Genomic DNA, 27,879 nt, shown 5'->3' on the forward strand with positions numbered 1-27,879 from the left:
TTGGCAGTGGAAAGTGGTTTGGGAGTCCCATTTTGTCTTGATCGGACTAGTTAAGGGAAACTCCTAAAGAGTCGGCGCACCAGGGTTGTTTAAACCTGAGGGCTTGTGTCAGTGATCTTATCCCGATGGGTTGGATAGTTACGTTTGCACAGTCATGGGTGTCTTTTGTGATTTTGCAAAAGGCGAGCTGCGGTTTGATTTGAGTAGGTGAAATCATTTAGACGCTTCATGCATCTAAACCATCTCAATCAGGCACTTACAGCTTATTCCAACCCCACCTCCAACACTCTCCCATGAGTCCATAGTCAAACCAACAAAAGGTGAAAACCTCCACCCAAGAAGTAGCCCTTCCTGTCCCATCCTCCCCACCATGTTCTCTCCTCAAGTTGGATTTGCGGTTTCTTCCAGATGCAAAACATACTTTGCCTTCCCTGAAGGACCTTTTGTCCCCTTGTTCTTACTGATCTAAACCCCACGAAGTCTGTTCCACTTAGTAGAGCCCAGAGACCAGCCTTCCACTTCTAACCTGTACACTCCAGAGTCTCAACCATCGCTTCCCACTAAACCTCACCGCATCCAAGCGGACAGGTCGCCTATTCAACATAGGATCGACAGGACTACTCCAGTAATCTGTTTGAGGCCACTGCAGAGCCTTCACCTTTTGAATAGACCCAAAGTGTCAGACTGCAGCCAGAAAGTTTTTTTGCAGTTTCTCTGCCTGCCGGCAGGTTGTGCTCTGAAGCTCCACAGACACTGCCGTTCTGGAAAGGATGTGTGGGGTCTGTAAGATCGCCCTGCCACGCACGGTCAGTTGCTTTCCACGCCAGCAGATCCAGAGCTACCTCTTTGAGACAGTTTTTCAACCAAACGTTCAGTGTGCAAGGAAAAGTCCCCTCCCAAGAAGACGCGATTCACCCTGTAGCAACAGTCGCAAACAAATGAGACAATCGTCAGGTTTGCCTGTGGCGCCTGGGACCAAACCATGACTAAGGCCTGCAGTGACTGCGCTTCAAAACCCATAGGCTGTACTAGACCACTAGGTCACCAAGCACTGGAAGACCCCCAGTGAGACCAGTCCTAGTCGAAGGCTCAGTCCTGGAGTTTAGAGGTCAGGTGGTGTGGGTGCAAGAGGGCCGTCACTGCATTCAGTGCATGCCTGTCGGACCCTCCTAGGTGGGCGCAAGAGGGCACCAACTGCATGGCCGGTCAGATCCTCCTGGTGTAATAGGGTAGCCACTTCATCCAGTGACTGCCTGTCAGATCCTCCTGGGTGGGTATGAGGACAGTCACTGCATGCCAGTCAGATCCTCCTGCATCCAGTGTATGCCTCTTGGACCCTCCGGTGGGTGCGTGAGGACAGTCATTGCATGCCTGTCAGATCCTCCTGGGTGGGATGAGGACAGTCATTGCATGCCTGTCAGATCCTCCTGGGTGGGATGAGGACAGTCATTGCATGCCTTTCAGATCCTCCTGGGTGGGAATGAGGACAGTCATTGCATGCCTGTCAGATCCTCCTGGGTGGGTATGAGGACAGTCATTGCATGCCTGTCAGATCCTCCTGGGTGGGAATGAGGACAGTCATTGCATGCCTTTCAGATCCTCCTGGGTGGGAATGAGGACAGTCATTGCATGCCTGTCAGATCCTCCTGGGTGGGTATGAGGACAGTCATTGCATGTCTGTCAGATCCTCCTGGGTGGGTATGAGGACAGTCATTGCATGCCTGTCAGATCCTCCTGGGTGGGTATGAGGACAGTCATTGCATGTCTGTCAGATCCTCCTGGGTGGGTATGAGGACAGTCATTGCATGCCTGTCAGATCCTCCTGGGTGGGTATGAGGACAGTCATTGCATGCCGGTCAGATCCTTCTGGATGAGTGCAGGGGCAGTCACTGCATGCCAGTCAGATCCTCCTGCATCCAGTGCATGCCTCTTGGACCCTCCGGTGGGTGCAAGAGGGCAGTCACTGCATGCCTGATGGATCCTCCTGGGTGGGTGTGAGGGCAGTCACTGCATGCCTGATGGATCCTCCTGGGTGGGTGTGAGGGCAGTCACTGCATGCCTGATGGATCCTCCTGGGTGGGTGTGAGGGCAGTCACTGCATGCCTCTTGGATCCTCCTGGGTAAGTGCGAGGGGCAGTGACTGCATCCAGTGCATGCCTCTTGGATCCTCCTGGGTAAGTGCGAGGGGCAGTGACTGCATCCAGTGCATGCCTCTTGGATCCTCTGGGTGGGTGCAAGAGGGCAGTCACTTGAGGGTCCAAGAGGGCAGTCACTTGAGGGTCCAAGAGGGCAGTCACTTGAGGGTCCAAGAGGGCAGTCACTTGAGGGTCCAAGAGGGCAGTCACTTGAGGGTCCAAGAGGGCAGTCACTTGAGGGTCCAAGAGGGCAGTCACTTGAGGGTCCAAGAGGGCAGTCACTTGAGGGTCCAAGAGGGCAGTCACTTGAGGGTCCAAGAGGGCAGTCACTTGAGGGTCCAAGAGGGCAGTCACTTGAGGGTCCAAGAGGGCAGTCACTTGAGGGTCCAAGAGGGCAGTCACTTGAGGGTCCAAGAGGGCAGTCACTTGAGGGTCCAAGAGGGCAGTCACTTGAGGGTCCAAGAGGGCAGTCACTTGAGGGTCCAAGAGGGCAGTCACTTGAGGGTCCAAGAGGGCAGTCACTTGAGGGTCCAAGAGGGCAGTCACTTGAGGGTCCAAGAGGGCAGTCACTTGAGGGTCCAAGAGGGCAGTCACTTGAGGGTCCAAGAGGGCAGTCACTTGAGGGTCCAAGAGGGCAGTCACTTGAGGGTCCAAGAGGGCAGTCACTTGAGGGTCCAAGAGGGCAGTCACTTGAGGGTCCAAGAGGGCAGTCACTTGAGGGTCCAAGAGGGCAGTCACTTGAGGGTCCAAGAGGGCAGTCACTTGAGGGTCCAAGAGGGCAGTCACTTGAGGGTCCAAGAGGGCAGTCACTTGAGGGTCCAAGAGGGCAGTCACTTGAGGGTCCAAGAGGGCAGTCACTTGAGGGTCCAAGAGGGCAGTCACTTGAGGGTCCAAGAGGGCAGTCACTTGATCAAGTGACTGCCTCTTGGACCCTCCGGGTGGGTGCAAGAGGGCAGTCACTGCATCAAGTGACAGCCTGCCGGATCCTCCTGGGTGGGTGTGAGGGCAGTCATTGCATGCCTGTCGGATCCTCCTGGGTGAGTGCGAGGGGCAGTGACTGCATCCAGTGCATTCCTCTTGGACCCTCCGGGTGGGTGCAAGAGGGCAGTCACTGCATCAAGTGACAGCCTGCCGGATCCTCCTGGGTGGGTGTGAGGGGCAGTGACTGCATCCAGTGCATGCCTCTTGGACCCTCCGGGTGGGTGCAAGAGAGCAGTCACTGCATCAAGTGTGGGTGTGAGGGCAGTCATTGCATGCCTGTTGGATCCTCTGGGTGGGTGTGAGGGGCTGTCACTGCATCCGCAGATTGCCCTCTCGCACCCACCCAGGAGTATCCATCAGGCAGTCACTGCATGCCTGTTGGATCCCCCTGGGTAGAGACTAGAGGGCAGTCACTACATCAGTGCTTGCCTATTCATTACACCTGGTTGGATTCTACAGCACTAAGATAGCAAGCCAACATTGAATTCTGCTGTAAACTATTAATTGGACATGGTAAAAAGTGCATGTAGCTGGAATATTGGGGGACAGGGCAACTTTCCAAATACTCCGGAAGGTTTTAGTATTCTAGCATTTCTACAGTGCAGGTTGTAGAGTTGTACTTCAACCGGTTGGAATCTATTGATCACTGGCCTTGGCTGGCCGAGCCCACTGCATGCCAGGGGTAGTGCTCTCTTCGGGATCTTCCCGCTTGTACCCACTGCACCACGAGGGTGGCCCATCAAATTGGGCAGACCAAGGAGTCTTTCCCTTGGCTGCTTGTAATAAATTGCATTTGTGGGCTGCAGTCACAGCTCAGAATCCAGCCAAGAACCACAGGCTTTGTCCCATCTGGGATTGGAGGGAAGTCCACATGCGCAGTTCTCACTAAATACCTGGATTTTTGTTTATAGCGCAGGTAAAGTCCAGGTCTAGAACCCATACAAAATGGCAAGTAGGTAGCCATGAGTGCAACTCCTCTATCGCTGCAACACTTCACGTATGTGCACCAGAGCACATGCTGCGTCATCTAAAGCATCTTCACATGCATCCCCCAAATAGGGGGTTCTACACCCAACGCTGGTCCAACCACACGCCTTGGTAACACCACTCAAGAACACGTGAGAATTCGAGCACTTTGTGGCCTCGACAGATGTATGGAGAACTCTGCAAGTCATACAGTTCTATGGTAACTAGTGCTGTACGAGACAGTCCAATCAAACAAGTAAACACAAAGACCACTCTTGGGTATTTTTGTTTTAATTTTCGGATACCGAAGATAGAACATGTTTACATTTGAGCTCCACTCAGTCAGCCAAGTGATGACCCATCTGAGGATCCATAGAGACCAGCTGGCAGATGGACCCGCGACCTAGGAGAAAGAGCTGGGCAGCCATTTCACGGTAAACATTGGCCAAGCCAGCTAGGAAACGACCCCAAAATAGGACACTTATGGGGTGAGGCACTGGTGTCCAGTTTATATCTTCCAGGTTTTCCTTCTGGAATTAGCAGTTCCCAAATAATCCTAACAGAATTAAAAGGGCAATTACTAAATCCAAATGGGCAATTACAACACAGATGTGAAAACAGGTTGGTGGGACCCAGAGAAAGTATTTACTGGGAGACGGAGCCAGGGCTACCATGGTTCAAAAACCAAGGAAAGACTAATCAATTTACCAGCGATTCAACCTTGTAGTTTGGGCACCAGATAGAGGAAGGCAAGAAAACGCTGGCCATGGAAAAAGAAACAGTCCCATCAAGTGCAGAGGTCTTCATGAAACAGCGGGTCACTCCACACTCCAACCATCATCAGAGGTGAGGCAGAGCAGAGGTCCTGCCAGAGAGCACTTTACTTGGCCCTGGGGTTTCGGAATTTACGTCCAGCAAAGACCGCCTTGTCTCCCAACTCCTCTTCAATCCTAGGGGGAAGAAAGGATATGGTCAGTATCTGTAAAGACAGACTAAGCAATAACCATCCTATGGGAAAAAGATTCTGAATAGAACCTTGAAACCCTACACATGCAATAAGCCTAAAGCAGATCAGAAATCCAGTAGAAACAGCAGTCGCAGAATCTCAAAAGACCTAAAAATGCCAGCAAAGACCCAGAGAAGGAGGTTTAAATACCAAGAACCCATCTTTATTATTGAACCAGCCAACTGTTCTTTCAAGGAATTCAGTGACTAGTTGATGGGGCGATCATGGTGCAGATGTTGGATAAGGAAATAATTGGACATTATCAGGAGGAATTGGTCTCTGTGCTCAATACGGACTTCAGAAACTTTCTTGTTCCCAAATAAGCACATGATCTTGAGCAGAGAGTGAGACTCCGAACAGTACCGAAGCATTCTTAAAAATGAGAAGTTGCTGGCAGGGATTCTGCACAACACTGGTCTGAGTTAAGTTTTGAAGTGAGCAAGTACCCAAAGGGTTGGGGGATCCTGGCCCTGAAATAAGTCTAGATGGAGTAGACTTCTAAAGAGAACAAATTAGCTTAATTTATGGGATTGGATAAGACTTTCTAGCTCAAATTCCAATCTGAATTTTGTAACCAAAGAAAGGAAAGCCACCAATGTGGAATCTTAAATTCATGGGTGTTACCATGGTATAAAGTGATTAATGAACAGATCTGATAAAAAGTATGGAAGGAAAAGAGGCCCTGTGGGCAGGCTATACAAGGCTGAGTAACAGGGCCTCAAAAACTGCACTGCTACAGATGCAGCCAGTGCCCGCGGTGGGAGCTCATTGGAGATGTTGCTCTCAGACTCCGCACAGGACAAGGCGGGCGCTACATTCTGATTAAGATGCAAGGTGGAGATTTCCAGACAGCCCTATGAAGGCTGGCACAGTAGTGCAGTCTACAAGTGAGGGCCTGGACCAACATTTTCCTGGAGGAAAGAGGCTAAAACAATTTCCAGATTCCTTTTGGGATAAAAGCAGGTGGAAGTTGATCAATGTGTGCCTCAAAAGTAAATTGTCGATCACAAATTATACCTGAAGTCAGAGTTCTAGAGGATGGCATGGGAGGACCACCATAAATGCCAGGCCCCCAGTTAGAAGGCTAGCTAGAAAGGGTAGCTAGAGAGGCTAGATGGAAAGTACCTCAGTCTGGGTCAGCGTTGAGCCCAAGACCAAGTTCATACAAGTAGTGACCACACAGACCCTTTGAGCTGGATCTGTACAGGGTCTAGTTCACAATCATGATCCGTGCGTTGTCTGTGCCCACATACCAGATGCCAGAAGATGCCACGTTAACAGCATGTGGGGACATGCAAATGTTACGTTTCGGGCTCAGAGGCCAGACATTTGATTTAAAAATTAAACCACGTGGCAATGCAACATTCTGGGTAACTCCTGGGACACTCACCTCATCAGCTGATTGTATTTGGCCAGTCGCTCGGATCTGCAGGGAGCGCCAGTCTTAATCTGAAGGGAAACAGAAGCGCAGCAGTGTAAACTTGAAGCAAGAGCAGATCTACGTCAAGGCATGAGTTTAGAATTTGGGAAATTAAGATGACGAACATTATAGGGCTTATTTATAAGCCCACTGCGCCACCAGTGCACCACTTATTCACACACCGGCAGTGCAATGGCCTTCCCCATATTTACAAGGCCATGTAAAGTCACCCTGCATGATAGTTCATGGGCTTGTAAATGTGCCCCCCCCTATCACGCACTACTGTGCTCCTATGCAACTTCCATGAAACTGGACGCATTCCCAGAACACTTTGTAAAGTTGAACTGCGTCGGAATCCTACGCCTCCCCAGGGGAGGGGTAAGGAGGTGCAATCAAGACACTCATTTCTCCTAGTTTTTTCCTTTTTCTATGTGTGCTGCACTCTGCAGCATGCTAGAAAGAGGAAATTGCTTTTAATTGTTTTTGTGCAGGAAGGTGTCCCTCCAGAATATAGGTTTTATGGGAACGCCCCTTTCAGAGGTCTGCATGAAAGGGGCACGTAGTTACAAGGCCATGAAGAGCCATGTAAAGTGGCTTTCATTGGCCTTGTACATATGCTTTAGCACATGGTGTCCCTTCCTGCACAGAAACATCCCCTCAGCACAGGCCCCCTTGCAAAAGGACGCAAGGGTGTCTGGGTTGGCGCACAGCTGCTGTTTGTGTGTCAGCGCAGGGGCAGAAGGACAGGTATGCATCAGCTCTTGTAGATATGGCTCATTTCTGCCCTTTTATTGGGACACTATCGCAGCAGGAAGGCTTGCTGCATTGCGGTGTCAACATCTTGTAAACAAGGCCCTGAGTTTACAAGGATGGAATAGGTGGTCAGTGATTTAAAGAAACAAAACTTGCCAGGTACGATCTACACCACAGCGCTCAGCCCTTTACCCACCCCAGAGTCAAGGTACGGGGGGTGCTGGCAGATGTCCAATGAGGCAGGCACACAATCTATCGATTCATCATTTTGGAGTCATGTGCAGCTCTAAAGTGTCCTTCGTGCAGTCACAGGTGGACAGGATAATTGTCAGAACCAATAGCTCCTCACAGGACGCTCACCTGTCCAGTGCACAATCCAACCACCAGGTCCGCAATGAAAGTGTCCTCCGTCTCACCAGAGCGATGGCTCACCATCACCCCCCAGCCGTTGGCCTGAGCCAGCTTACACCTAGCAGAAATAAACCACGGTCAATAGACTGCACCTGCTTAACCCTTTCATTAGGGTCATTAGAAAAACCATGACGAAGCACCCCCTTCCACTAAGGGAACCCCTTCAGACATCAGATGGCTCCCATCACCACCATAGAAGACAGTCACTTCACTAGACACAGCCCCTTTACATCAGTCGACTACGTCATACACCCTTCAGTCTGCATCTGCTTTGGACAGAACCCAAGCCTTGGATTTCATTACATCTACACTGGCCTCTGCGGTCTCAGTGCTGAAAGGGGCTGTGCTCGGACCCTTGTATACAAGTTGCTTCGGTACTATAAAGCAGTAGCAACAACATTCATGAACTTTATTGCAAAGTGTTTCAAGTGTCCACACCCCAGACAGAGCTTCTGAAGAACAATGTAGGACAGATGAACCAACAAGGCACCTCCCTGTCGCTGTGGGTGTGCTCCCTCTATACAGACTTAACTCCTAGCACCACCCTGGCAGACCGCTCCCAGAAGCTTCCAAGACACCCATGTGCTAGCACCATTCTTCCTCTGAACACCTTCCTGGCACAGTTTGTCCATATTCAGCACCACAACACTCCATCTCTAGATACTTGCATGTCACCACCCTCCTCCCTCACACAAGCACTAAACAGCCCTCTTCACCATCTACCCTCCTGCATCACCAGCAGTTTCCAAGACTCCTGCGAAGCCTCATGCTCCCTCCACAGCACCACCCCAGAAAAACTGCCTCTGCTCCATTCTTCCCCGCACCACCCCCACCCCCCTCCAGCTTTCCTTTCCTCTTTGAATAGCCAGTAGCCCAAGAGGATACTCACGCCTGGATGGACTCTGTGACTGAGCCGATCTGGTTCACCTTCAGGAGGAGGCAGTTGCAGGCTTTCTGCTCCACAGCTTTCTGTATCCTCTTGGGGTTTGTGACAGTCAAGTCGTCGCCCACAATCTGGATGTTCACCTGGGCTTGGAAGGTCTTCCAGGTCTCCCAGTCGTCCTGGTCAAAAGGGTCTTCGATGGACACCACTGTTAATAGGAACAGTTCATCAGACCCCAGGTAGCAGCTCTTTGTCCCCTCAGTCTCCACTCCCACCCATCAACATCCGTTGAACAGCAAATTTATTGGTAAACCTTTTCTACATAATTAGTGAGGTTTGATTTCCTTGGAGAACATTCCCCTTTGACACCTTGTCACATGTACCCATCACCTTGTCAGGTGTGTCCAGATCAATTCCTCCATGTTCAGGTAACCTGCCCACCTCTCATTTCCATTCTGGTACTCAGCCTTCCATTTCCAATGTAATTAGCAAAAAACAGAATAAAAGTGTGTATGAACCCTCTGCGGAGTGGATTTAACTGAAGATCTCCAGATGGACCCGTATTCTGCATCCCAGAGTGGACAAGAGGCTGAGGACTTCTCTTGCTGCAGAGAAGCTCAACTGCCCAGGTGCTCCTCAGAGGGACAGATCTACAGACGCCACCAAGTAGCATTAATAAAAATCTAAGGCAACCAAGATCCGGAGAAGGGCATTAAAGCTACAAAGTAGCCATCTCCTATTGAACCAGTAAACGGTCTGATATTCGGTGTCCACCGACTTAACTGGGCGATTGTCGTGCTCATGTTGGATGAGGAAATAATTGATTAGAAGGAATGGTTCTAGGTGTCCAATCAACTTCCGAATTATCTTGTACCTAAACAAACATGCCATATTGTGCATATAGGGAGACTGGGACCAGGGTCAAAGCATTCATAGAATGCAAACATGGTCACTTCTGAACTCTGGTCACATGGATTCTGCACAGGTCTTTGGAAACAAAATGAATTACCTGCTGTGGCTTGAATGCCAGCCTGCCTGTGCATTTCAAGTCAGAACTGGTTTCATCTGGCACGGTTACTTTGCCAACAGCTGCTGCGTGATTAGTCATTACACTGAAGCTGCATCACACCAAAGTCTCTCCTGCACCAGCTTGGACTGTAGCGTTACCAGCACCTCCCACCCAGGCGTTCTGCTGCTCACCTGGATAATCCTTGATGAAGCTCTTGTAGAGATCTCCCAGTTTCTCCCCGGTGATGTAGCGGCTTGGGTCGTCGGGCGACTTGAAGTCCAGATCGTACTTTCCGCCACGAAAGAACTCTGAAGCTGCCACGTCCATGCCAATCACAATCTTCTCAGGATAGCCAGCCTTCTCAATCGCACTTTTCAGGAGCTCAAGAGCTAAAAACAATCCAGTTAGGATGACCGCCCTCGAAGCAAAGCCAACGGCAAGATTGCAGTCCTAGACATCACACCCACAACGATCCCAATGCTGCCACCCACCTCCATCCCAACTGAAAAGCTACCCTACGGAAGCCAACTACAGAATGGCAACCATGCTCCAAAGCTACCCTAACTTTTACATCAAAGACCAGCCACATGCTCCCTTCAAAATCAAGCAGGCGAGGCACCAAGTTTCATATAACAGACAGTGCCATGCCTGCAGGGTCATCCTTTCTGGCTCCTAGATTGACTCATTTGCAGCCTCTGCCTCACACCACATGTCCAGGTAGAATCCAAGTCTCCTGAAAACTCAAGTTTCACTTCTCTAAATTCACATGTAGGCCTACAGAGCAGATAATCTGTTTTCCCTAAAGTGTCCCCACTCACCAGAAGGGAGGCCAGAGAAAGGTCTTCTGCAGGCTCCCATGCACACCATCCGGCCCCACCATTTCAAACGCAATCTGCTTCTAAAGCCCTCATCAATCTATGCTCAATCACCCAAACAACGCTTCCTCATGCATAGAAAGAAGACTCCTACCAGCACTCAGCTGCCTGGCACAGAAACCCAAACCACTGCAAACACCAACTGGTTGGTCTTTATAAAAGCTTGTTACACCGTCCTCTGCCAGTAATGCACCCAGAAGAGTCTTGCATCACCCTACTCAAAGCACTGGGTAGTACAGAACATTCATTCCAATCCAAAGGGCCTAGAAGTTTCCCTGGAGCTAGGCCTGGGAGAAGAGGAAGCCCTGGTGGATGGGCCTTCCATGCCCCATAAGTCCAGTTGCGATCTCATCTCACCCCAAACATATGCAGATGTAGGTGCAGTTAGGTTAGGGAGGAGGCCATGTTTTGATGCATGGCCAAGAGCACATTGGAATTGATGTATGAAAGCGAGCCTAACCAGGTAGTGCTCTGCAGCAGACGGGCTCCCTTTCCACCACAGTTCTTGTGGCTAGTAAAACATTGAAATACTCTGCAGGGAACAGATGGCAACTATGTCAGCAAACCTGGGAGACCAAGCTCAGCCTCCAAAACTGGCCCTCTACATATGAGGTGGCAATCATAAGTATTGATTTTAATCTCAGATCACCACCTTTGAAGACCATTGAACAGATGCCTCGGAAGTGCAGTTGGTCAGTAGAAAGGGAATGTCCTGCTACTCCAACAAGCCAATGGCCAGCATCAAACTAAAGGCATCCAGGATCTCCAGAGCCTTTGGGGGCGTAAAGCGCAGGTCCCAACTGGTTGGCTGTGTTATGGCAGCTGAGGTCTGTTCAGACAGCATGGTTCTCCAAAGGAAGGTCAAGAGGCAGAAGGATTGGGAAATTGGTCCACATCAGAACTGAGACTAGTTTCAGGCCAGGCTTTTATCTCTTTGGTCTCCGATGGGTTCAGGGTGGACCAGCAATATTCAGGTTTTATGCCTTGCTTTTTTACATACTAGAAAATACCACATGCTGGTTATTTGGTTTGTTGTATAATAGCTGGCAGACCTTGGGAGCAGCATTAGGGTTGTGGTTCAAGAGGACTCCAGTCAGGCTGTGTGCACCCCAGAAGGTGCTCCATGCCTCAAGTAGGACAACCATACTCGCTGTAAGGAGCTCCTCTCGGCAGAAGTGTCAGTGAAAGTGCAGCATGCTTGATGCCTTGACAGAGTAAAGCAACATAACCTGCAGGCTTGGTCCTCAGTGCACTATTCATAGTAACTGGGCTCAGTGTGTAGGGTGACCTTCAGAAACAGGCCTGACCTTTAGTCAACATCTGTGGGGAGTGGTGGGGGGCTCTTGCATCCCACTATGACCTTTCATACATGATCAAGTTACCATAACATTTGTTCAATCAAAGTCAGATCTTGACCCTTCAGAATAGATCACTGCACGTATGCCCCCTGGCCTGTCACAAGACACCAGATGCTATAAACAGCCCAGATTCTTGAGTCAGGCTCCCTTCTGCCATCAGAGGTGGTCAGTACCCCCCTACTCTCCCTTGGGCCATTCAAGGTCACCTAAAGGTAACTTCATTTCTGAAGTTTGAGCTGGCTCTCCGTGTCTGTACAGTAGCCTGGTCACTTTAAAATTACATTATAACCAGCCTTGTGGGTCAGTGTTGACCGCAGGTATTGATGCTGTGGAAGCATCAGCCTTGCTCCAGCTCCTAGGGTTCTGGCTCATCTTCCAGTCTCAGCACCTTTAACTCACTGGTTATATCCGACGGGCCTCGCCCAGTGCCAGACAGCAAGAAGTTTGATTTTACAGCTCTTCTGGTGTCGCATGGGACATTCTTCATAGTCCAGCTTACCGCTATTCTTGGCAAAGCGATCGCTTTCTTCACCACTAGAATGGGGTCTTCGTTATCCCAAGTTAGGTAAGTTTGAGCATGCATTGTGACCAGTGTTACTGCCCTGGGTGTACATTTTACAATGTAAGAAATACAGCCATATCTACACTGTTTAAAGCAAACACCAACACTGTAAATGCTTCTGCTCCAGCTATTTCAAGACTCAAGGGGTGGTAATGGAACAGGAAATACCAGCATTTAATCAGGTTGTTTGAAAAGAAGCTCCCAATGAATAAATTGAGGCTGGTTCAGAAATGTGGTCTTTGCAATGTACAGGTTGTTACACTGCCTGCATGGGACAGTCGCCAACCGACAGTAACAAAACATGCCAAGAAATCTAGTCTCACCACACAATCCTTCGCACATCCTCCAGCATCCATCCTACACTCTGCTTAAACCGGGAACCCCTTCAAGCCATCCGCCAGAAGCTCGTACCTTCATTGTTCTCCAGGATATTTGGTGCAAATCCACCCTCATCCCCCACGTTGGTGGCATCCTTGCCGTACTTGGCCTTGATGACGTTCTTGAGGTTGTGGTAGACCTCTGCACCGATGCGCATGGCCTCACGGAAGGTGGAAGCCCCGACAGGCAGTATCATGAACTCCTGCATGGCCAACTTGTTGCCTGCATGGGACCCACCATTGATCACGTTGAAAGCCTGGTGAAAGAGGAGAGGTCAGCAACAGAGGACACCCAGAAAATCAAGACTATGGTGAGCAGGATAAGAGAAGCAACCCAATCAAAAGAGATGACGAAATTTGCACCAAGCCCAAGAAATAAATAATTGCAAGTAGTTCTACAAGATTAAAGGTAAATTTTAGTTCATGTTAACTTCACAAATTAGACAGTTTGCTCCCTGTGCGAATCTGCCTGAGCACAGTTCAAATCAACCCAAACTTGAACACTACAACTCTTCCTCCACGCAGTTTCCATGTTTTGGCTTTTAAGGCACTGAATGAAGCACTAGTACAAGTGGTGTAGGACGCCACCAGTGGCTACGCGTAGACAAGTGTAATGGTCCACGAGAGCCCCAGCCCAAACAAAAGGGTAGAGTAGAAATTGCTGTTCTCTGGAAAAGCAATTTTAGTGCAATTCTTGTAGTCTGGTGGGATCAATATAAAAGGTCCAATTCACATGTGATTCTTTTCATCTGAATGATAATTTTAGTACTGGCTACTTATTGCCCACCTCAATCTAATAATTGTTGGTGACAGCATTTAGTAAACATATCCATAATTCTAGCCAAGGCTAGTCTGAAATTCCTGCATAACAGCTATTAAATCTCAAAAAGGATTAGTAGTAAAAAATGGTTTATAGCTTTCACGTCTAAGCAATAGTAGAGTGCTGAAGACTTATTTTAGGGGACAGATTAAGTGTAAAGTTTCCAAAGATCAGAGAAAGATCCTAAATTTAGAAAACATCAGTTCGTCGTGCCCTGGGGGTGGAACCAAGCACTGAAGGATGGCATCTTCACTTGCGGGTCACCTGACAACTTAGATCTGCCTTGGTTTCATCCGGTGGCGCAACGGGTCAGGGAAGCACTTACCGGCACAGGGAGAATGAGTTCAGCATTTCCAGCCAGGTCGGCGATGTGGCGGTACAGGGGTACGCCCTTCTCAGCTGCCCCAGCTTTGCAGACTGCCAGAGATACACCCAGGATGGCGTTTGCACCAAATTTAGCTGTGGGGCAAAAATTACTAATTTAAACATCCAGACAAAGAAGCACCCCACTTCCTGTATGCTCATCTCAAATGCTCAGCGCACACTTCTAGATGGAGGACTGAGGTAATTCAATGCAGCTTTCACAAGACAAAAACTGATGCCAGATGGCTGGCATCCTGTATGGATGCCAGCTCACATGTGACCAGTACACACTGATCTGATAATCTGCTGTTGTGGGTCGCACAGAGCCACACACAGGACTGCTAGGAGCAATTGGTAAACTGAAGTAATTACATCAATTAAATAGCAATCTGTTTTCTGAAAGTGACTAATATTGGGCATACGCATTTAGCAAAGTGGTTGGGCGGTGTGCGATTCATTTGTTCAAAGGATAGACATGGCATGCTTTTTTATGGTACATACTACATATTATACATCAAGCAGGTTTTGTAGAGGGATAGGATGGAGGTGGTTCAGTGACCAGCAGGGGGAAGAAGCCCAGACAGCCATCTTGACTTGTACACATCTCTAATTCACCCTAAATCACCTATTTCATTGGATCATCAATAGTTACTCTAGGACAGGCGATCATAAGGGGATGCCAATTTCATTTGGGTTGTAGAAAAATACTCATAAGGAGACCCAGTGGCAAATGCTATACGCTATTAAAATATTAAGCACCAAGACTGCTTGCAACCTCAACCCCTAGGACTAAATCGTCCCCGGCACAGAAATGCAGTCAACTAAGATGACAGTAGTGTGTATAAGCAAAATCAAATCGAAACAGCCCTTTCAACCTACATCCACTTCCTTGGCTCAGAGGTAAACTGAACCTAGCCATCTTTCCTTAGAGGAAAGCCATCCTCTTTGGACCGCCCTTTCAGAGATCCAACATACTAAAAAATGTGCTTTGACAGATGGTTACTCTTTTGCAACAGTTTACTACTCAGTACTGCCTGTAAGTCAGCAACTCACTGGTATCAGCAGCAGTTTGACAGCCAGTCTTCGCAGGTGCCCTAAGGTGGCACTTAGGTGTATTCTAGCACACAAGAACCCAGTTTTACTGGAGTTATCCACTTTCCAAAGTGGATTTTGAAAGGCTGTACCTAGTGTAATGGACCTGCAGGAGAGGATTGCTTTGTTCAACTCAAGTACATCCAGACAATCCTACAATTAAAAGGCCCTTTTCAGCACCACCTTCTCATGCCCCTGAGCCTTCTTGCTTCATACAGTGGAACACATGCGTTCAGAAGACTGACCAATTACTTGCATAACAAAAGAAAAAACAACAAAACACAAACTTACATTTGTTCTCAGTCCCATCAAGCTCGATCATGAATTTGTCAATCTTCTCCTGATCCACCACACTCATTTTCTGGAAAGTAAATTGAGCATTTAGCAAATGAATTGCGTGAACACACCAGTGAGGAAGGGGAATTCAGAGTAATGAAACCAGATTGAACTAAAATGTGAGAAACAAGTCTTTGGAATCCAGATTTTAATATTCTGAAACAGTTCGTTTCATATATGCCACCCCCTGAAATATTTCATAATCCACAAGAACCAAGTTCCTTGGCACTGGGCATAGAAGGAGCACACAGATGTGAGACTGCAGTCAGTAAGTACCTCTTCTCAGCCCAACCCAGCACAGTGGGATCTCATCTATCCATGTCCCTTGCACTGCAGTAGCACTGCTGGCTTCCCTGATAAAGCTTTAAATAACACCAGACCGTTTGCATGAGTCCTAGGATGTCAGGAAGTGTTGTCCATCAGGAGCCGCTACAGTCAGCTTAGCATGATACAGAGATGTTAACTTGTTCATGCAGTATTCTTCATCCATGCCAGCCCCACTTCTCTGAAGTTTTCCTGCTCCCCAGTCAGCGGCATGCCCAGTTTTCCCAATGCAGATCTGCTTGCCTCCAGTCACTCATTCATTCCAAATGATGTCCTCATTCTCAGATTATACTAGTTAATCCAACTTCTGCACCCAGAATTAATGCCATCCTTTGGTGAGATAATAAACAGTTTGAGCTGGTAAAATGGGGCAGTCTGGTATAAGTTTTATATGCAGTGATGGTTGGTGGGGGAAGAGGATTCTATGGGTTGAAGGGTGGCAGAGGAGGGGGCAAGTTACCTCCACCAGTAGAGGCCAGTTTAACAACAACTAATGAATTGTTTTGAATGTCTGCAATTGTGGATTGGTGCAGATTCGTGTAATTGGGCCCATTGAATTTTCTACCACCACTTCATCATTAGACCACAGGACACAATCTTTCAGGCAAAAGGAGGGTCACAACCGCCCCCCCACACACAAATAGGTTGTTTATCAACCATTTGTGCCACAGCAGTCGGACGTGAACTCTTGCGCAGAGTTTAAGTCGCTTACCTTTTCAAGGAGGGCAGGCACAATGGTCTTGTTGATGTGGTCAACTGCATGCGCAACACCTGGAAAAGAGGCAGCGGTCAAAGGCATCAAAAAACCATCAACACTAAATGCAAAATGAGTATGCTGGCTCAAACTTCCTGTAACATGAGACTTTGAGCAAGACATTTGAAGGTTGAACTTGGCTTAAGTGGGAGGGCGCTTCCCAATTCAGAAATTGGCTACATTCTAGTCTGCTCCCATAATCCTCCACAAATGTGAAGTTCCAGCATATTCCATATTAATGGAAAAGCAGGAAAGGTTGTAAACCTGCAACTCTTCAACATTGCCACAAAAAAAAAATTAGTTAATACATCAAGTGCACATTTGAAAACTCTACAGCCGCCCTCATGAGAAGTAACGTCTAGGACTCCATCCACCCCTATCCCGCCCCCCCCCCCCCCCCGAGGACCCACACAGCTCAGACACCCCCTTTCCCAAAGACGACCAACACTCAATACTTTACCCAGGAAAGATCAACCCAGCTCAACTATGAGAACACGCACACAGCTTACACCGCGCCTTGTCTTTGGAGACACAGCCCAGAGCTCACCTTTCCCCAGGTACCGGGACTTGTCTCCATCACGAAGTTCCAGAGCTTCGTAGATGCCGGTAGAGGCACCGCTGGGAACTGCTGCACGGAAGAGGCCTGCGGAAGCAAGAACACTAGTTTATGGCTTGGCAACTCCAAAAACACTTAGGGAATGCAGTTTGCAACATTTATTCACCAGTGTGCCCACCACGACAGTTTGGCACGGTTAGTTCTGGGCCTTGCAAACTTTATTTTGTTTGGAGGTCAATAATCTACATATCTCCATCTTGTCAGAAACAGGTGACCCACCAATTGATTGGATAGAAGCGATACAAAACGTAGGCCAATATTCAGAATAAATATTCCTTCATCCATATGGTGCCAACCTAAAGACTGTTTGAAGCCTTTGAGGCGAGTTTTACGCCCAAGTGACTTCGGCAGATCCCAGGAGCTCCGGGCGTCAGATCCCAGGAGCTCTGGGCGTCAGATCCCTGCTAGGAAACAGGGGTCAGATCTTCGGTGGAGCAAGTTAAGACCGAAAGAGAAAGACCAGCATGGTATAAACGTGGGGCTTCCCCCACAGGGCATCAGGGGGTCTCCAGCTCACCTTTGGCCGTGGTCAGGTCCACCTCCACTGTAGGATTGCCGCGGGAGTCCAGGATCTCCCGGGCATGGATCGCCTTGATCGACATTGTCTGGAAGAGATGGAAAGGGCAAGTCAAGCGATGCAAGAAACAGTCCCTTCCCCTCCAGCACCCACCAGCCGAGGCTTGCAAACCTCTCAATGTTTAGGGCTCCTTTATGGTATTTATTGCTTGGACATTGGTCCATTTATCCATATTTATTGTATGAATAAATGAAACAGGAACTCCTATTTCCAGATTTAATCAAATGTTTACTCCTACTTTGAGAAGTCTCCGATTTTAGCACCGAGCAGTCAAATCTAATTAAACTATAAATCCATATGAACATATTTACATAATCGCACAGACGTTAACATACGCAGTTATTTAAGGAAATGTAATGCGTTTGTTTTTTAACTCAGAGGATCCGTTTGCTGTATTCTGCGCATAACTTGCATGCCAATCTCCTAGTATGAGATCGGGCCCTCGGTCATGTATGTAGCAGTGTCACATGTCTGAAGACATGTTAAGGTTATATTCTAGTAATGCGGGTTTTGGAAGCGGTGGAGCGGTGTAGTGCTGTATCTAGTAGTGCAGTCTGTTGCTGACCTGGGTGAACTGGGGTGAGAAGGCAGCAGCCCAGAGCACGAGGACAACTCGAGGAGGGGGGGGGGGGGGGGGGGGTCAAGAACATTCTTAAGAGGGTCTGCAGGGCTGCCAGTTGCCACAGGACTGTGCCTGCACCTCCAGGAAGTGACGAGACTACCACTCCCAGAATGCACTGGGGTTCGAGGAATGCTGAAGACTGGGGCGGGAGTTTCCAGTGACCTTGCGTCATCTCTTGCCCACGAGTCTCAGGCAGCGCCTCCAGTGCACACAGCCCCATACACGTGTGACCTTGGCGCTGCCCGATGGCTCCGTTCAGAGTCGGCAGAAGAGTGGAAAACCCAAGCCCTGCTCCAGGGCAAGGGGGAGGGGGGGGGGGGGGAGGGGGAATTGGCTTGCCCACTGTTGGACGCTGACTGGTGGGCCCCAGGGCCGACCAAACCAGTCATACACACACTGCATTTTCTCAGCCTACATAGAGAAAATTGCCTCCCCATAGACGCACGTGTGGTCAGTGTCCAAGCCAATCACAACGCTGCCATTGCAGGGTTAAGATTGGCTTATGGGGGCAGAGAGGTAGGCTGCCTGTGGCTGCTTCCTGCTGTACAGAGGACGACGCCAGACGGGCGGCAAAGGTAAGTTAAGATTTAATTAGGCGTCATACTGGCCGCGACTGCCTGTCTGGCCCTGTAGTGATGTCCTGGCTGCACTGGGGTGTCAGTGATCTTATAAAGTGTGACTACTCGCCTGTGAGGGTCTCAAGGTTGGGGGGGTGGGGGGGGGGTGGGGGGGGAGGCTGGGTCTGCAGTTGTCCAAGAGCCAGGTCCTGGGGTCCTTCCTGAATGGAGGTGCAGGGGCAGGGAGTTCCAGGTCTTTGCAGCGAGGTAGGAGAAGGCTCTCCCCCCAACCGCAGTCTTGCGGATCTGTGGGACGGTGGCCAGAGCCGGTGGAGCAGAGCTGTCTGGTGGGAGCGTAGAGGAGAGGCGGTGGTTGAGGTATGCTGGTCCAGCCTTGGAGTGCATTGTAGGTGCGCGACCTTGAAGGAGTGTTGACCTGTAGCCAGTGTAGGTCTCGAGTGGCCGTGATGTGGTTGCGGCGTGGGATGTCCAGGAAGAGTCTGGCAGCGGCCAGAGTAGAAAGAACGCTCAGGGAGTGCCCCGGGGGTACGGACACCCTCAGAAGCTACTGGGCGTCTTGTGCGAGTGTCCCAAAACCACCACCCTCTGGGGCTGCACTGGAAGCTTGGTCTGATCAAATTCGCATGGTTAGAAAGCACAAGAGGTCAGTGGCCAAAAGCTGACCGTGCTAAGGCGCTTCGAGCTGGGGCAGGGTCAATTACAGCAGGGCTAACAAACCTGGGAAAGTGGAGTTTGTAACTTTCCCAGATCCAGGCGGGGGGAGGGAATCGCGTCCAGTCCAGGTTTTTTATGTGTTTTGGGGTTTGTAATACTATGCAGCCATTATAAAATGAAAAATCCCAGAATGCAAACAAACATTAACTTTATGAGCGGTTAACCAGTTCGGTCTGGTGTTGGTGACCTGTGAACTCTCAACCGAGGGGGCAACCCTGGAGACCCCCGCAGTCTCGGGTGTTGTACTCGACTTCTGTATAAGCCTTCATGCGCCTAGGTGGGGCTCGAAGGCGTGTGAGCGCTATACTGCAGGCTGCCAGCGGGGTGGGTGCAGTGTTAACAGCACACAGAAGGCGGGGTAAGGGGAGAAGGCCCTGTAGCCCCCCACTCCCAGCGACAGGGCAGAGATGCTGGCCCCCCGGTCTCTGCTGTTCTCGCTCTGCAAGCTTCCCAGCCCCCTCCACACCTTCTCCCCGCCCCCAAGCCAGGAAGTTCCTCTGGCGTCATCCTAATCTTGAGTGGCACGGAGATGGGCCCGGGGGCTGCTGGACTGACCTCTACAGTGTGCGACCTTTATCTTGGGCCCCTCCCGCCCCAGGTCTATTTAAAGGCGGCAGCTGACCGGAGCCGGCATGAGAAGTGCACGGATACCAGCCGGTGGGGGCTTCATACAGCAGGCGTCCCCCTCCCCTGCCAAACTGAGACTCACCCTGGGAGCCCCTGCCCACTTACCATGCCTCATGGCAATGCACCCGCCCCCCCCTCCTCACATACTATCCTACCTCAGAGGGCACTGTCACACCCTACCTGATGGACCTCGGAGGGCATGCCCCCCCCCACCTCCCCATTATACCCGAGGACATGGTCCCCCTGGCCAACAGTGACATTGCGCAGACTCAGCATCTTCTCCGCCGACGACGCCCCGCTCATCCTCTCACTGTCCGAAGACCCCTCCACCACAGATGCAGGATGAACGTCACTGACTGGATGAAGGACAAACCGTCTCAAACTCAACATGGACAATACGGAGGGCCTCATCTTTGGGAACCCCACCATGCCAGGACGCGATGCATGGTGGCCCGTGGGACTCCTCCAACCCCCCTCCCCCTCCAAAACTCTTGTTCGATCCGTACCGTGGTCGAGTAAAGACTCCAGTGATTCTTGCGTGGTCTTCCCAAGAATCTTCACTTAGAAGAGTCCTACATTCGAAACCATGTTTCCTAAACGGAGCCAAAAGGAAGGACCATGTTTGACGAATTCTGGCAATCTCTACCGGCTGCCCATTGACGTCAGAGCTACGTACAAGCTGGCGAGCATCACTTGCAGGGCCCGACATACACTCCGCAGGGCCCGACATACACTCCGCAGGGCCTGGCTGACATGTGCAAGTTATCGGCTGGTGCTGGACCATCAAGGAACGCCAAACCCCCCCTGCTAGAACCCAGACTTAAAAAGGAGAAGGATGTATGGCTCCATCCGGTTCAAAAAGGGCGGCCAGAGTCTGGATCTCCTTAAATCCAAACACACACACCACTACCTCAGATCATCTTTAAGTTAGAACCGATACCACTCCTTTCAGAGCACTTCACTGCCTCAGAAACCAACTGTGTCCCATTCGGAGTTATAATCTTACTAGGGAACCCTCCTTCCCTAAAGATTTTGATGGTAATTTCCCCAAGAACCTTCACTATCAACCATTTGGAGTGGACGTCCTCCATAAGCAAGGCAAACATTAGATCTCTTGACCAGTATCCCAAAGGTCCTATAAAATCCATGCAAACACTGCCACACTGTTCCAGAATCTTCCATCGCACCTCCACACGCTTGAGAGCCCAATTTCAATCTTTCACTGTCTTTGCAACGCTCCACCCATACCACTGTCCATCTCCAGCCACCAAAAATGTCCACGTAATCTTAGATAAGGATTGTGTTCAATGTTTTCAGACAGACTAACTAGGGGTATGAATTTATCCCCTCCTATTAAAATCACTCCCCACCACTGACAGCTCATCTAAAAACCTTTAGGTATGGTTGTACTTGTACACTCAGAACTTTCCCACCGGCTTCCATTCCCAACCAATGATGCCACTTCTTACAAATTTCCTTCTCCCTTGATGCCCCTCTTCTCATAATACTGCAGCTTGAGTGCACTCAAATACTTCCTCAATGCCCACCACCACGCCACGCCACCCCCCCGCCCCCCCCCCCCATTTGCCACTCTACAGGTAGGCGAAGAAGCAATCAGCTTGGCCGTTGCGCCATCCATGAATATATTCCACTAAATACAAGAAGTTCTGGAGCTGGGATGCCAACTTTGCCAAACCTTTCTCCATCTGGCAAAAGTACGTTGACCAATGGTTTGTAGTCTCTGTGCAGAGTCACTGGTATGCCCCAAGCGTGCAGAAATACTCCATTCCCCAGGCATCCAAGGTTGTTCTCTCAGTGACCGAGTAGCTTCTCACAGAGCAAGAGACCTTTATGCAAATGCTACCATTCTTTCTCCACCCGTATGGGTTTCAGTCGTCCCCATACAGAGCCACCTTCCTCCAATATGCCCCACCAGTCAGCCACATCAACTGACTGACATTCCTGTGTGCACCCGCCACTGGAGTCTGGTGAACTCAGTACCCCTGGGGCACCCATTGGAAGCAGGCCCAGCTTCCCAGAAGCCACCACTGGAGTCTGGTGGACGTTGTTCCCCTGGGGCATCTGTTGGAAGCTGGTCCAGCTTCTCAGAACCCACCACTGGAGTCTGGTGAACTCGGTACCCCTGGGCCACCCATTAGAAACAGGCCCAGTTTCAGAGAACCCACAGCTGGAATCTGGTGAATGTGGTACCCCTGGGGCACTCTATGGAAGCAGGCCCAGCTTCCCAGAAACCACCACTGGAGTCTGGTGGACGTTGAACCCCCTGGGGCATCTGTTGGAAGCTGGTCCAGCTTCCCAGAAGCCACTGCTGGAGTCTGGTGAAATCGGTAGCCCTGGGGCACCCATTAGAAACAGGCCCAGCTTCAGAGAACCCACAGCTGGAATCTGGTGAATGTGGTTCCCCTGGGGCACCAGATGGAAGCAGGCCCAGCTTCCCAGAAACCACCACTGGAGTCTGGTGAACGCGGTACCCCTGGGGCACCAGTTTAAGCTGGTCCTGCCTCACTGCATCCTCCACTGCAGCCTGCATCTTAGCATCCCAGGGCTCACTGGCCCCTCCAGTCTGAGGGGGGCGGTGCTGGGAGCCTGTACTGCTTCTCCCCAGGCTGAGGATGTTGGGGTCCCTAGGGCCCCCACTTTCCAGGATTCACGTGTCTGGCGCCACTCAAACATACATAAATAACCTTTCTGCCCTCTGCCAAGGCCCACAGGCCTGAATCCGGGGTCTGACGTCAGTGACGAGTTCCAGACATAGGTGCTGGAAGCAGGGGTGCTGTACCCCCAAAAATACCCATGCTGGAGTTCAGGAGGTGAGTGAGCAATAACGAAACTTAAATATGATCTTGTAGAGGTCAAGTGCCAGGTTCCCCCTTCTGACATCGCTCAGTATTCATTTACCAGGGGTGGGGGGGGGGGGGGGGCGTTCACCTCTTTCTCGGACTGTAAAGAGAGAGGGTTTTGTCAGGGCGCATTATGTGACAATCTTTTCGGTTATATTTTCTATTAATAAACAAAACTGGGTCTGTACAAACATTCCGAAGTTTATTAGCAGTTAGGAAACCACAAATGAAGCCTTTTTGCATTTCTAAAGTGTGATGGAAACATTTTAATAGGACCAGGAATGGATCCCTTCACTGGGTGATGACGCGCAAGTGATGCATATCCCCGGACCCCGATGTCCGCGCGTCATTCCTGCGGTGCAGATTGTGAGCTGTGAAGTCGTTGATAAACTAGAGATGACGTCAGCCTTGAATGAGCCCTTCCAGAGTTCATGAATATAACCCACGTCCAATAAAGCGAATTGTGCAAATGAGGCGAAACGCAGCAGAGCCACGGTCCGAACTTCAAGTCTTTAAACATTTTAAAGATGGGAATACACTGAGACCAGCGTTCATTTGAGGAGATGAAATCACTTCCTCTGGCCTCGTGACCCCGTGACCCCGCTGAAATCCGGGACCGCCCAGGACACTCATGTGCACAGAAAGGGATTAAATCCCTTATTCCATTACTACAAGGTGGACTCGCACTGACCATTGGGGACGCGGCTTCAGGCTCCCGCAACTCACATCTGAAGGGGTAACCATGACTGAGCCTCGCCATTCTCAAGCCCCCTCGCCCCCCGGGCCCTGCATCGCTGTAGGGCCGATAACTACAGTTACTGACCGGCTCTGTGGTCAGTAATCCCGTTTACAACTGAGCTACCGCCACAGCATACAATACCTCGGACACCACCCATCCTAAAGTACTGCACGGGTACCAACCCTCAGACCACCCATCCTAAAGTACTGCACGGGTACCACCCCTCAGACCACCCATCCTAAAGTACTGCACGGGTACCACCCCTCAGACCACCCACCCTAAAGTACTGCACGGGTACCGCCACAGTATGCAATACCTCTGAGATCACCCATCCAAAAGTACTGCACGGGTACCACCCCTCAGACCACCCATCCTAAAGTGCTGCACGGGTACCACCCCTCTGAGACCACCCATCCTAAAGTGCTGCACGGGTACCACCCCTCTGAGACCACCCATCCTAAAGTACTGCACGGGTACCACCCCTCTGAGACCACCCATCCTAAAGTACTGCACGGGTACCACCCCTCTGAGACCACCCATCCTAAAGTACTGCACGGGTACCACCCCTCAGACCACCCATCCTAAAGTACTGCACGGGTACCGCCCCTCTGAGACCACCCATCCTAAAGTACTGCACGGGTACCGCCCCTCTGAGACCACCCATCCTAGAGTACTGCACGGGTACCGCCCCTCTGAGACCACCCATCCTAGAGTACTGCACGGGTACCGCCCCTCTGAGACAACCCATCCTAAAGTACTGCACGGGTACCGCCCCTCTGAGACAACCCATCCTAAAGTACTGCGCGGGTACCACCCCTCAGACCACCCATCCTAAAGTACTGCACGGGTACCACCCCTCAGACCACCCATCCTAAAGTACTGCACGGGTACCGCCCCTCTGAGACCACCCATCCTAGAGTACTGCACGGGTACCGCCCCTCTGAGACCACCCATCCTAGAGTACTGCACGGGTACCGCCCCTCTGAGACAACCCATCCTAAAGTACTGCACGGGTACCGCCCCTCTGAGACAACCCATCCTAAAGTACTGCGCGGGTACCACCCCTCTGAGACTACCCATCCTAAAGTACTGCACGGGTACCACCCCTCTGAGACCACCCACCCTAAAGTACTGCACAGATACCACCCCTCTGAGACCACCCATCCTAAAGTACTGCACTGGTACCACCCATCCTAAAGTACTGCATGGGTACCACCCCTCTGAGACCACCCATCCTAAGGTACTGCACGGGTACTGCCAGAGTATGCAATACCTCTGAGACAACCTATCCTAAAGTACTGCACGGGTACCACCCCTCAGACCACCCATCCTAAAGTACTGCACGGGTACCACCCATCAGACCACCCATCCTAAAGTACTGCACGGGTACCACCCCTCTGAGACCACCCATCCTAAAGTACTGCACGGGTACCGCCAGAGTATGCAATACCTCTGATATCACCCATCCTAAAGTACTGCACGGGTACCACCCCTCTGAGACCACCCACCCTAAAGTACTGCACGGGTACCGCCCCTCTGAGACCACCCTAAAGTACTGCACGGGTACCGCCCCTCTGAGACCACCCATCCTAAAGTACTGCACGGGTACCGCCACAGTATGCAATACCTCTGAGACACCCCATCCTAAAGTACTGCACGGGTACCACCCCTCTGAGACCACCCATCCTAGAGTACTGCAAGGGTACCACCCTTCAGACCACCCATCCTAAAGTACTGCACGGGTACCGCCACAGTATGCAATACCTCTGAGACACCCCATCCTAAAGTACTGCACGGGTACCACCCCTCCTAAAGTACTGCACGGATACCACTAGAGTATGCAATACCTCTGAGACCACCCATCCTAAAGTACTGCACGGGTACCACCCCTCAGACCACCCTTCCTAAAGTGCTGCACGGGTACCGCCACAGTATGCAATACCTCTGAGACCACCCATCCTAAAGTACTGCACGGGTACCACCCTCTGAGACCACCCATCCTAAAGTACTGCACGGGTACCGCGACAGTATGCAATGCCTCAGACACCACATTGTAATATGTTCAGTTTACAGCATCATTCAGGGCTAGACGCCGCCCAGCGTACAACACCTCAGCACTGTTCGTATATAAAATACCGCTCAGCGACAAGATACCTCCATGGTGCAGTACCGCCCAGCACTCCGACACCGCCAAGGTGGGGACACCACAACATTACCGCTCAGCACACACACCGCCAGGGCACACCACCCCATTACCCCGACACCGCCAGGGCACACCACCCCATTACCGCCCACACCACCCCATTACCGCCCACCACCCCGACACCGCCAGGGTGGGGACAACACAACATTACCGCCCAACAATTCGTCCCGGTGCATGCACAGCACTCAGACAGCACCAAAGGAGACGGTGCCTTTCAGTCCGTAGATGCCGACAGGGTACAATACCGCCTCATGCGGCCACTGTGTAGAATTACAGCGCTACAGACTGAGGGTTAACAGTGCATAGAGTTTATTTCGAAGTTACAAGCTTCACCAACACCGCCCGTTTACCGCTCTGTCCCTTGTCTGGTCATTTACAGAGACAGAACAAAGGGGCATATTATCAAGAAACGGCTTTAAAATTATCGCCGCCCATAGAAGCCCGTGTTGATACCAGAACATGGGCTTCTTTGGGAATTCTCTGCGGCGTATTATCAAGCCCATTATCGCCGCTAAACCGGCGATAATTTTAACGCCGTCCTCGATAATATGCCCCCAATTCTGTGGAGAAGGGTAGCAAAGTCCACAAAACTGACGGTAAAAAACGCACCTTCAACATTCACTCTTTAAATGGAGTACTTGTGCGCTCGCTGTTTACAGTTTGATTTTTTGTTTCTTTAAACAAAGAAAAGTTAAACACTTGATCAAATAAGTACTCCTTAAAAGATTGAGACCACGCCCCCCCCCCACACATTATAAATCCAGAATGACAAGTCCAGGAATGCATAAACCGTCTTGGGCTACTCACGACGGATTTAGGCGAAGAGCAGTGACCTGTGAGGTCGGCCTCCACTCAAGAGCAAGGGCTTGCGCTCAAGTCCTCCGGTGCGAGCTGTAAACGCGCTAATCTCGCGGAACATTGCATTCTGGGACCTGTAGTCCTGCTTGTATAATAGGAAAAGTAAACTTAACGTCCCGGGTTAAAGAAAACAGACTAATGGCACCTTCGAGGACCGTCGGGGCAGCCTGATCAAACTCAACCCTCAGATCAGAGCGCTTTGACGCGGCAGAGGCGCTGCACGAAAAGGCTAAGTGAATATTCGTATTTAAAAATAATGATGAATTAGGAGGCGCCACAGAGGTACACAATAGACCCGCACCCTCAAGGAGCGGATAAGCACCCCTCGCAGGCCGGTGGTATTTCATCTACCGCCTCCAGAGGGTTACTAGACCTGTCTGCAGACGCGACAGAAACGCCAGCCAGAGGGCACATTGCGGGCAGTAGAACCTGGAGGTTCGAGTTTGAACCTGGAGTCCGACACCCCACGTTTAACCAAGCCGTGTGATCCTGGGCACGGTCCTTCATGGGCCTAAACTCCCTTCTCTGACAAAAGCAGCATGCATTGAACGAGAACAGGCGCTATATGAGAACAAGGGGGGGCGTGGCACTAACATTTTGTGAGGTCCCCCGTGCCCAGAAGCACCCGTGGGACGCCTGGGACAGGCACTTCCAGAGAATAGCCCCCACCCAACAGATTCGGACAGCCTCCCCCGCCCCCTAGGGACGGCTAGAGCGCACATGCAACCCCCTCACAACCATGCCCTACACCCCACGGTGGGGGGCGGGGAGGTTGTGTTCGCAGATTGCGGGGTACCCCCGGGAGGACAGGAGCCACCACACGTGAAGTGCCTCCACCCTAGGGTGCGGAGTTATGGACTATGGATGCGGGGGGGGAGTGTGCCGGCGCTCACACAGTTTGACAGCGCAGGCGCTGCTCACCTGCTTTCTGCTGGGCCGGCTCTCTGGCAGACTGAGGCAGCTGACACGGTACCGACCCCCCCTGGGAGCCTCCCTTTATAGATGGGCCCTGGCAGGCCACGCCCCCTGCGAAGAGGCCAAGGGGTCCTCTCGCATGTG

At 50.9% G+C, this 27,879-nt stretch overlaps 1 protein-coding gene across 1 annotated transcript; it reads right to left on the reverse strand.

Moving 5' to 3' along the window:
- Positions 1 to 4,355: 4,355 nt before the first annotated feature.
- Positions 4,356 to 27,791, reverse strand: ENO3 (enolase 3). Its single transcript, XM_085637822.1, has 12 exons — positions 27,742 to 27,791; positions 17,559 to 17,646; positions 16,973 to 17,068; positions 16,384 to 16,442; positions 15,303 to 15,372; positions 13,882 to 14,015; positions 12,771 to 12,993; positions 9,756 to 9,953; positions 8,562 to 8,763; positions 7,622 to 7,730; positions 6,479 to 6,537; positions 4,356 to 5,032 (listed from the first exon to the last, which is right to left on the reverse strand). Exons 2-12 carry the CDS (start codon positions 17,641 to 17,643, stop codon positions 4,963 to 4,965), a joined length of 1,305 nt encoding a protein of 434 aa, XP_085493948.1. The 5' UTR covers positions 17,644 to 17,646; positions 27,742 to 27,791; the 3' UTR covers positions 4,356 to 4,962.
- Between the last annotated feature and the right edge of the window lie 88 nt (positions 27,792 to 27,879).

Source organism: Triturus cristatus, chromosome 12, assembly GCF_964204655.1.
Source record: "Triturus cristatus chromosome 12, aTriCri1.1, whole genome shotgun sequence".
Lineage (NCBI taxonomy): Eukaryota > Metazoa > Chordata > Amphibia > Caudata > Salamandridae > Triturus > Triturus cristatus.

Coding starts and splice junctions, on each gene's coding strand:
- ENO3 (XM_085637822.1), bottom strand. CDS start 17,643: ATGTCGATCAAGGCGATCCATGCCCGGGAGATCCTGGACTCCCGCGGC. Junction 7,731..8,561: donor GTCACAGAGTCCATCCAGGC/GTGAGTATCCTC, acceptor TATTTCTGCTAG/GTGTAAGCTGGCTCAGGCCA. Junction 5,033..6,478: donor AAATACAATCAGCTGATGAG/GTGAGTGTCCCA, acceptor TCTTCCCCCTAG/GATTGAAGAGGAGTTGGGAG.